Genomic DNA, 11,147 nt, shown 5'->3' on the forward strand with positions numbered 1-11,147 from the left:
ATAGTGACCCGATCCGATCTGAATAGTACCGGAAAAAGTTATTATATAGTGATAGTCAACCTACCACAAACATTTCTGATCCCATCCCATGAAAATTTTCTAAATCCGTCATTAATCTTGCCTAACTGACCCATCACCGCTCTCAGCTCTCTTACTGCCACGTCACCCATCCGTCACATTCGCCACCACAGCCATACCAAGACCACACCGATCAGTATTAGTACGGTACGGGCACTGAAGAAAAAGAACCAAGAAATACTAGTATCAAAAAGTTAGTCCCAACATTACCAAACTTGATACCGATACTCGCATCCATTTGGTCATCCATATCCTACAAATACAATATACAACTTTCCAAAGAATAAAGTATTTAGACTAGGGGCTGTTTGTTTACATCCGAATGGAACCATTCAGATGTAAACATTTGATTTATTTAAACTTCAGACTGTTTAATTCCAAATAGAAAAACATTATTCATACTTGTTATTTTTGCAGACTAACATATGAAACGAGATTCATTTCATATCCTCCTCCGACCCATTCCATCCCACCCCTCATCTCGCCTTTGCAATTAATGCAACCGTTCATCAACAACCATTTTCTCTTCATCATCATCTTCTTGTACATCTCACTCATTCAATCACACCCACATCCTAAACCTAAAGGTAAAGCTACTTCCTTTCTCCCCAAATTCCATCCTTTTCATACTAATTTCAAGATTTTATGTTTCCTTAATTTGGATGATTTGTGATCTGGGTTTTGTTGGATTTAAGTGGGTTGCTGTTATCTTTTTGAATTTGAGCTTTTACAACTTACTTTACTTGCAAATTGGTGTGTGTTTTAACTGAAGATCTGTGCTTATTGTTTGATCTTTAATAAACTTCATTTTCATTTTGTTTTTGAAATACTACTTGATCTTGAACATTTGAGGCTCCTAATTAAAGGCATTGCTTTTTTTCTTTCTTCTTCTCAGTTTTCAAAAGTGAGAAAGTCATTTTGGGACTTTTTTTTTTCTTAAAGTTTGTATGTATCTTTTGATCAATTTCTATAAAATGATTTTACTTGAGTATAAAAAGTTAAAAACCAATATAATCTTAATAAACCTTGGATGCAGAAAATGGTGGAATTATTGTTCACAAAATGTATGTTTTTTACTTAATTTGACTTCACATCAGCCATCTCTTTCAAGATTGACCAATATTTCGACTTCTTATTTGAGTATTTTCAATATTGCTCTTTAGGAGAGGATATATCTTTACTAAAGTTAATTGAATATCCATTGCAGTTATTGTTCTTTCACTTGTCTTATTGTGTTGGACCTTTGGAATAATCAAAATTGTTTACTTTTCTGTAAACAGCCTCCCCTGGAAGCAGCCTCTCTATTCTCTCGGATAGAGGAAAGACTTGCCTACATCCCACCCTCCCATGACCCTACCGATAGCGTGCTATGCGGTGGGATATACAGCGCTTGATTGATTGATTGATTGTTTACTTTTCTGTAACCTGTAATCAGAAAACTTACGGTACTAAGAAAACAGCTTTGCTTGTTGGTCAAACTGACTATTTCCCATGACTCTTGATTGTATCTTTCCTTATTTTCTTGCTTCTCTTGTCGTCTTCACACACCAAGATTTGTAAAATATAAAATTTGCCACTTATATTGTATCAAAGATTCTTTTCTTTGACACATGATCTATGCATTATTAAAATATTACTCACATGCTATATGTTTAGTAAGTAGTCATTTTTATCTTTCATTAGGAGTAAACAACTGATTTGATTACTCTTTTCTTGGTTTTATTAGCGGACTGATCGTCTGGATTCAAAAAAACATTTTGCTTCATATTTGACCTGTTTTTAAGCTAGTCAGTAACTTAAAATGGGGTGTTGTGTCTCCACGAGTAGTCGTGATTTTGGCGGGAAAAAGAGAACAAGAAAAACGCTTTCGGATCACATGAACGCGTTTCAGCACTCGTCTTCTGTGCACAATAGGATTTTTGCAAATGGGAAAAGCCGAAGTTCATGTATTTATACGCAACAGGGTCATAAGGGAATAAACCAAGATGCAATGATTGTGTGGGAAGTAAGTCCTTTTTTCTAAATGGGTTTGGGTCAGTTTCGGGTCGAACACGCGGAAACGATTGACTAAACGGGTTGCGTTCGTGTTAATAACGGCGGCTTCCTGGGTCATTTTTTTTAAATGTGTTTATGCAATGGATTTAACTCTTAGTGTTTTTATACTCAAATTTTTAAGTTTAAAAATACATTGGCGTATTTTAAACATAATTGCAGAAAATAAATAATATGTAAGTATTTTAATTTAGTAAAATTCCTTTTTCGGTTCAAGCATGTCATGTCCATGTCAACTTGTATCGTGTTGGCGTCAAACCCGACAGTTTCACGGGCTGACCTATTTATTTATTTCTAAAATATGTTTATGAAATATCGTAAAACTATTTGAGTGTTTTTATGCCAATATTTTAACGTTTAAAAATCAATTGGCATATATTATACAAAATTACTTTAAAAAGATTAAAAAAACATGTATATCTAAAATTTCAAAGTATTGATACGCAAGGCGCTTGTTTATGATTCGGAATCTTATAGGATTTCATGGCGGAGGATGTGACATTCTGTGGAGTGTTTGACGGGCACGGGCCCCATGGACACCTTGTTGCCCGTAAAGTTCGTGACACGTTACCCGTGAAGCTGTTTTCATATCTTGATTCTTACGAATCGAAGAAAAACCGTTCCACTTATTGTATATGTGCCAACGGGGAGTCGGGATTAAATGGGAATGACGGTGAAGAAGAAAAACCCGAGTTATTATGGAGAGAAGCTTTTCTTAAATCATATAAAGCAATGGACAAAGAACTAAAATCACATCCAAATTTGGATTGTTTTTGTAGTGGTAGCACCGCAGTTACTATTGTTAAACAGGTATGGTTTAATTAGTTGTTGAAATGTTTTAAAGTTTTAAATTAGAGTTAATTACAATTTCGTTCTTTAGGTACATATATAGCAAATTTCAAGTTTCTTCCTTAAACTATGGAAATAACAAGGAACATGCTTCATGCTTACGTATTGTAATTGTTTTGTTCTCTCAACTAATGGGCATTAAATTTACTCGATAAGTGCATTCATGTGTCTGGCACATGTGGGCAAATTTGTCCACTAAAATTGAGCAATTTGCTCTAATGTGCAAGGCACGTGACATGGGAAGTGTAATGTTTGTTAGCCGAAAGGATGAAATCTGTTATCAAACGTAAACATTAAGATGTTTCTTGTTGTTTCCTTAGTTTATGGACGAAACATGAAATTAGCCGCCTAAAGGACGAAAATGTAATTTACTCTTTAAATTAATATAGTTATATATGATGAAATTTTTTATGAAGGGATCAAATCTTTATATGGGGAGTATTGGAGATTCGCGTGCGATTATGGCGTCTAAAGATGAAAATGATGCGCTTGTTGCAGTTCAGTTGACCGTTGACTTAAAGCCCGATCTTCCAAGTACGGTGATGTAACTATATTGTTTGTGTCTGGTTGATGGTCTCGTGTTGGTGGGTTGAATTGTTGATCGCTTAACGCCGCCCATTAATTTGTTTGTCTAGACAGTCAAATGGGTTGTAATCAAGTTGGGTCATAAACGAGATGGCGGGTTGTAATAAATGGGTTAAACGGGTCGATGTATTTACCTAAGTGAGTGAAACGTGCCAACCTGAAAATGACCTGTTTAGTTAAACAAGCTGAGCATGTCAACTCTAAAATGGCTTGTTTGATTGAACAGGTTAAACATTTAAACCCGTAAATGGCCCGTTTAATCAAACTGGTTAAACATGTGAACCCGAAAACAGCCCATTTGATTGAATAAGTACATGCCAGCCCAAAAATGGCCCGTTTTTTTACAGTGGTTAAACCTGGAAATGGCCTTTGTAATTGGACAGGTTAAACATGCCAACCCAAACACGACCCGTATAATTAAACGTGCTAATCATGTCAACCCGAAAGTGGGTGGCCCGTTTAATTAAAAGGATTAAACATGTCAACCAGAAAACGGCTCGTTTAATTAAGCAGATTAAACATGTCAACCCGAAAATGGCCTGTTAAATGAAACAAGCTAAACATGTCAACCCATAAATGGGTTAAACACGTAAACCTGAAAAAATGGCCTGTTTGATCAAACGGGTTAACCATGTCAACTAAACATGACCCGACAACCCAAAACCTGATTATTTTTGTGTCGTGTTTCTCGATTTGCTAACTTGTTTTCGTGTAACAGGGGAAGCTGAAAGGATTAAACAGTGCAAAGGTCGAGTGTTTGCATTACAAGATGAACCCGAGGTACCACGTGTCTGGCTACCATTTGATGATGCCCCGGGCCTAGCAATGGCTCGGGCTTTTGGAGATTTTTGCTTGAAGGAATATGGAGTCATCTCGATTCCTGAAATCTCTCACCGGATTCTCACCGAGAGAGATCAATTTATAGTTCTTGCTTCAGACGGGGTATGCATACATATTCCTTTATTATTATTATTATTATTATTATTATTATTATTATTATTATTATTATTATTATCATCGTTATTGCTACTACTTTTATCATTATCATTATTCGGTTTTGTTACTTTGAAAGTAGTAGAGTTTCATGCTAGAATTAGAGGTGGCCACACAAGTGCATTAATCTAATAATGAAAAAGGTCCAAAGAGTGTATTTTTAACACACAAAACTTTATAAATCAATAAATAAAACAATTTATCTTTCAATGGCATATGTCACATGAGTTTTTGGTGTGTGAATAAAAATCTCCTGATTTTTGGTTTCTTATTTTTTGAGGTCAGTCATAAGCTTCACTTTACCTGGTCCCACTAATATAGTAATATGTAGATTTTTTGGGTCCCGTTTAATTTTATTTTTAATTTTAAATATTATACATAATTAGATTTAGATTTTAATTTAGGGATATATTTTGATAATTTTTAATCTTTTTAACTTTTTATTATTTTGGTTTATTTGATTAGACCTGAATTTAGGTGACTTATTTGAATTACTTTTTGCAAATTTTATTTGAAATAGATTTAGGTTTTAACCTTTTCAAATTCAAATAACTCGAATTTGATTCAATGAACACCTCTAAGGGTGTATGTAGTGGGCGACAAATAAGCCCAAAATGGGGCGATTTTTTTTTTAACACAGCCCCCCCTTCCCGCGACAAAGGGGCGATGAGTTTTTGTTGCATGTTTGTGTGTTTATGTTTATTATTATATATGTGTGTGTGTGATATGTATATATATATAGGGCTACAACACCTTTAGAGCATTCTCATCCCATTCCCTATAACTATGTGAGGGAAGTTTGCAAATTATAGGGTGATGTTGTGAGTGATTGTGAGTGTAAATTATAGGGTAGAGAGAAAAATGTAGTGATTTTTTGTAAATTTGGGGAATCATTTGGAGAAACATTGTTTCCCTATTTATTTTTTAATATTTGTTAGATTGGTTGTGAGTAAAGGAGAGAGAAAACTGTAATGATAAAGGTATAAAAATATTATTTAATTGAACATGAGAGAGAAACGTAGTGTTTTTTATAGAGATAGGGATGGAGAACGGGTTGAGAATGCTTACACCTCTAAAACATAAACTCACCCTTTGCTGACTGGGCGCCACATGGCGCAAGTCGCTCTATTTTGTAGCCCCTCCACTACACATGGCCTAATTAGCAGGGTATTGGTGGGCCCCATAACATTTTCCTAACAGACCAATGGGTACAAAAGAGAATGAATCGACTTATATGGATTCCCTATATTACAGATTTGGGACGTTTTAAGCAACGAACAAGTGATCGAAATCGTGTCATCGGCTCCAACTCTGGCATCAGCAGCAAGATTATTGGTCGAGTCAGCTGCCCGTGAATGGAAATCCAAATACCCGACTTCCAAAATGGACGATTGTGCAGTCGTGTGTTTGTTTCTTGACGGTAAAATGGACTCAGAATCTGATAACGAAGACCCTGGGTTTTCATCGGCTACAATTCAGAGCAACGCAGGCGAGTCGGACGATGGTCAGAATCCCGAGCCAGTATTGCAAAGAAATTTTACAGTCAGATCAGCTGAAGAGTACAAGCAGAACGACATAGTTTTGGAAGGCAAAGGAGAAACTAGTTTGGGGGTGGGTGAAGATCAGAACTGGTCCGGGTTGGAAGGGGTGACACGTGTCAACTCACTGGTTCAACTGCCGAGATTTTCACAGGAGCAACCGAGGACGTGATTTTAGTTTTTTATTATTATTTTTAATGTTTTAGTTGGTTAAATGGTGTTATAACATTTATGTTTATATGATGATTAAAGGTCATATTTGTGTTGCTTAGGAAAAGGGATTATGCTCTTGAATACTTTGTTTGGTACAATTGTTAAAAATATTATTTGACCACAAAGAAGGTTTTTGATCTTTTTCTTTTAATAAAATATGATGTATTGCAATCATATTAGAAGTAATGATGCTAACACCATCTACAACTAGTTTTATATCCGTAGGTTGCTTAATGTCACAACCGTCCTTTTTGACATTCTAAATGAAAATAGAATGATAATCTTCTATTTTTGTCACAAAATTGCCATGTTTCTTCGACATTCTAAACAATTAGTGATAAAATTAGTTTTGCACGATGAATGGCCTCACTTTTCATCTTAGGACTCGATGATAATTAAAAGAAGTTAAATGCCAAATTAAAATAAGATTTATTTTAATAAACGGAAAGTTAAAATATAAAACCGACAGAATAGTATTAACTAAAAATACATTATGGGTCCTACCGAGAGAGTTTAACTCGGGTTACTGAATTCAGAGTCTAATGTCCTAACCACTAGACCATACGACCTGTTTGTTAAACAGTTTTATGTTAACCTGAATATAAGGCTTGATAAGTCTGCTAAACTGGTTATGGAGTTCTAAAGAAACTGGATTTGTGACATCCAATTCGATAACCTATAATTAATGATACTGTGATCAAACACAATATTTTATTTTAGTCATAGACGGATAAGGAATGGTGCCAATACAAAACTTAAATGATAGTGCATGCTCATGCACGTCCATTCAAAACAAACGAACGACCATGAACTAAATGAACAAATTTTATTGTTTGCATTTGTTCGTTAAGAAAATGAATGTGTCCGTGTTCGTATTCGTTCATTAATAGTATAAACGAATGATTAAGGAATGCAAACAGACACAAATTAACATAAATGAATGGACATAATTTAACACAAATGAAAAGGAACATAAATGACCAAGCACAAATTAAAAATAAATGTAAATATTATTGGTTACTAAAAACAATTACCTTGCTAATTATGCTACTTAATAATTTTTAGTACATAGATTAATGTTAAATAAGACAGAGTGATAATTATAAGGGTTACGTTCTACTACGAGCTTAAAAGAGAAAAAGCATATGTTCATGTGGGAGTGAGGTAACATAAAAAAATTGGGCGTTTATGAGTCCTCCACTACCAATGCCCTTAAAAGTTTAGCTATATTCAAGACATTGTATATAGGTACTTTCAACCATTACTTTTGTAAGTATTTAGTAAAGCTATGCTATTTATTTGCTTAGCTGAGACTTTGATCATGGATTATGATTGATTTTTGCTTATTTTAGATTTGTTTTCTAATTATTAGCAACTTATTGATTAGGAAAAGAGCCCCACAATTTTATTTGGCTTTGGGTCTCCAAAGTGTTTGAACCGTACTAGTTAATATCCATCTAAAGTTGTAAACCAATATCCATTTTACTTATTTTTTAATGATATCTCTCAAAACTCTTTTATCTTCACCGGTAAAGGGTTGTTTAGTTTCTGGGTAACTTCATTTTCATCATCTACTTCCACTCCGGTGGAATGAGTTGCGGCGCTGTATGTATAGATCGAGTTGTTGTTGGTTAAGTAGTGTTATTAGTTTGTTGGGGTTGGGGGTATCTGCGACAACTTCTTTCACTGTTTCTTCTCCGGATCCTGGCGGTTGTCTTTTGTTGGCCTCTTTTGCACTAACAACAGTGGTGGTTAAACAACAACCCACTTTTAGATCAAATTTACAAGCAAATTAAGAGAAACGAGTGACTTTAAGGAGTTTGAATATTTTGTGCAAACTAAACTTTGAATGGAGGAGATTATGGTATGGATTTGTATTGGAGTTAGGAGGTTTTTTTTTGGAGGTGAAAAGGCTAAAGTGATTCATTTTTAAGTAGGGTGGAATGCATAGGAAAGTGTGGTCGTGAGGGAATAAATTTTGATTTATTAGAGAAAAAGGGATTGCACATTCTATTTTGTTTTTGTATAAACTAGTATCAATTATCTTCTTTAAATTGAAAAGGAAGGCCGGTATTAGAGCATCTAACGGCTTACGATGGACAATTACATAACTCTTTTGACGATTTATTGCCGCCTTAATTTGTTCACGATCCGTAGTACCCATGTTGTTTCTTGGAGTATTTCTGGTCCAAGCATTTGATTATCTCCAATTTCATACCAGCAATCCGGCGTTCTACATTTACGTCTGTATAACGCTTCAAATGACGATGCTTGAATACTCGTGTGATTACTGTTGTTGTATGAAAATTTCATTATAGGGATATACCCATCCCAACTTCCTGCTAGATCGATCACATAAGCTTGAAGCATATCTTCCAGAGTTTGATTTGTTCTTTCACTCCGCCAACCGGTTTGAAGATGATAAGCAATGCTAAGATTCAGTTGAGTTCCTAAAGCATGTTGGAAACTATTCCAGAAATGAGACTGCCTGGATCGGATATGATAGATAATGGCACACCATGTAATGATATGATATTGTTTACGTATACTCGTACCAATCTATCCAGAGAGAATGTTTCCTTGATTGGTAAGAAATGAGCAGATTTGGTTAATCTCTCAATGATAACTCAGATTGCATCATTCTGACATGAAGTCTTTTGAAGCTTTGAGATAAAATCCATGGTTATCATTTACCATTTCCAAACGGGAAGTTCTGGTTGTTGTAGCAAACCTGAAGGTTTTCGATGCTCATCCTTCACTTGCAAACAAGTTAAACATTTAGCTAAGTACATAGCGATATCTCCTTTCATTCCTTTCCACTTGTAGTTAGACTTAAGATTTTGATACATCTTATCACTACTAGGGTGCATCATGTACTTTGATTTGTGAGCCTCATTTTTATATTTTCCGTAAATCTCCTATGATTGGTGATGTATATAAAAATATACATTACGACATCAAATAATCTTCAAAATACTCTCTTTTATTATAGTATTTAGTTTTTATATAGCTATGTATTATGTTATTTTCCTTTTTAGGTTTATCTTGGCCTCAAATAAAGAAATGAACAGATACACGAAGAAATATGAAGAAAAACTGAAGAATTGTGTATTAGTAGACAAAGCACGCCCCATGGTCACCTTTTCAAGTAAAGACAAAATTTGATGAAGTAAACATGGGGCCGTGCTTAACCAAATACACTCCCTGGTCACCTTTCTCACATAAAGACAAAATATAAGAAATATACACTCCAAACACTCCCCCGTGCTCAGACCTCGCATGTACGATCTGACACACATTAATTATGCTTAAAAATCAAAGCACGGGGTCATGTCCCACTAAGAACGGGGTCGTGCCTTGCCTTCCTGACATCCTATAAATAGTTTGCATGCCTTATCTCTTGGGGTGTGCCTAGAGAGTCTTTTGGGCGAGTTTCTCACATAAAAAACACACACTTTACTCTCAATTTGAAGATCAAAGAAGTTGTTTGAAGGCTTGGAAGCATCCATCGTCAGAAAAGAGAAGATATATCACTAATTGTGCTTAGATTGTCATAATTTAATCAGGTATCTTTCAAACACTTGTTCTTTCAATATATAGATCGTTTCCTTTGGAACGTACTTGTGACCATTAAGAATGATAAGAACCTATAAAGAGATGATACCACTTTTATTGAACGTATGACTATGGTTGAATACAATAACCTTAATGGTGATTCTATCCCATATATTCTTGATGAAGATGATAAAGGACCATAAGATTGAATACTTGTGTTCTCAAGCACGTGACCATCAACGAAAAAACAAGAGCAATATAATAACTTAACAAAGATTACACTTATCTGTTTATTAGAAAAATGTATAAAATAGCCTTAAGTAAGAAGAAAATGGTCAAATGAATCCCTTTTGACCTTATTAATTTTCAATGTTGGCATCGGACAAATGGTTAAATCTTAGTTTTCTTAAAGAGTAAAAAGAATATTGTTACAACCTAACAAAATAACACAAGAAACACGGATCTACTCTCGTTGATGGGTCCTAGATCCAATGAGTCCACAGGGTATGATACGGATAACAACCAACTACGATATGAGCACAACTTCTCAAAGTCCAGTGACCGGCCTGCAACACAGACACCGTGAGCTCTTTACAGGAAGAACAAGAGGGGGGGGGGGTCTTCCCGTAACCACCCTCCGGCGTGATAATAAGTACAATTCTGATGAAGAAAAAGTACTTAAGTATATAGAGAGTATAGTGGGGAGTGAATGAATACCTCATAAGGATTGAGAGGGTATTTATAGCCGAAGGATGTGGGAATATGACAGGGCCAACTGTCCCTTTCTAGAAGATGCCCCCGTAACCGTCTGGACGCTTGTCCCCATTTGATAGGTTGAGCTATACGTTGCATGTGCATGGGTATAACAACCTGGACACGTGTTCTTCTAGGATAGGACGGATCGATCCCTGGCCATGTGCATGGTTATAACAACCTGGCCAGGTGTCCTCCTTTCATTAGTCAATGGGTCACGTATTCTCCAAGTAACAATCGTGGGAATCTTTCTAGAAGGTAATTGGTTAATTACAGCTGTGCTGATAGCATTGCCTCTGGATCCTTATAGCGGATGAGTGTTTCATCATGTGGATGACATATGAGGATGCTTGGATGGATCCGCGTATGACATAAGGTTGTTTCTCCTTATATAAGTTATGCGGGTGATCCATATGTCCCATGGGTGAATCATATGGAGCTTCCTATTGACCCACGGGTGTTACTTAAGGGTATTTGGGCCTTTTTGGTACCCTACCTCTATAAGTCCCCCCAGTCCAGTGTTTCTTCCGT

At 35.6% G+C, this 11,147-nt stretch overlaps 1 protein-coding gene across 1 annotated transcript; it reads left to right on the forward strand.

Moving 5' to 3' along the window:
• The first annotated feature begins 546 nt into the window (after window positions 1-546).
• On the forward strand, window positions 547-6,389 carry LOC143599056 (putative protein phosphatase 2C 52). The gene is made up of 6 exons (XM_077077114.1): window positions 547-665; window positions 1,805-2,083; window positions 2,608-2,940; window positions 3,396-3,513; window positions 4,283-4,506; window positions 5,812-6,389. The coding sequence occupies exons 2-6, from the start codon at window positions 1,880-1,882 to the stop codon at window positions 6,265-6,267; spliced, it is 1,335 nt and encodes a 444-aa protein (XP_076933229.1). The 5' UTR covers window positions 547-665; window positions 1,805-1,879; the 3' UTR covers window positions 6,268-6,389.
• The last annotated feature ends 4,758 nt before the right edge of the window (window positions 6,390-11,147 follow it).

Source organism: Bidens hawaiensis, unplaced genomic scaffold (assembly GCF_021521415.1).
Source record: "Bidens hawaiensis isolate Kalapana, Puna unplaced genomic scaffold, B.hawaiensis_p1.1 tig00051443_1, whole genome shotgun sequence".
Lineage (NCBI taxonomy): Eukaryota > Viridiplantae > Streptophyta > Magnoliopsida > Asterales > Asteraceae > Bidens > Bidens hawaiensis.

Coding starts and splice junctions, on each gene's coding strand:
- LOC143599056 (XM_077077114.1), top strand. CDS start 1,880: ATGGGGTGTTGTGTCTCCACGAGTAGTCGTGATTTTGGCGGGAAAAAG. Junction 3,514..4,282: donor CTTAAAGCCCGATCTTCCAA/GTACGGTGATGT, acceptor TTCGTGTAACAG/GGGAAGCTGAAAGGATTAAA. Junction 4,507..5,811: donor TAGTTCTTGCTTCAGACGGG/GTATGCATACAT, acceptor CCTATATTACAG/ATTTGGGACGTTTTAAGCAA.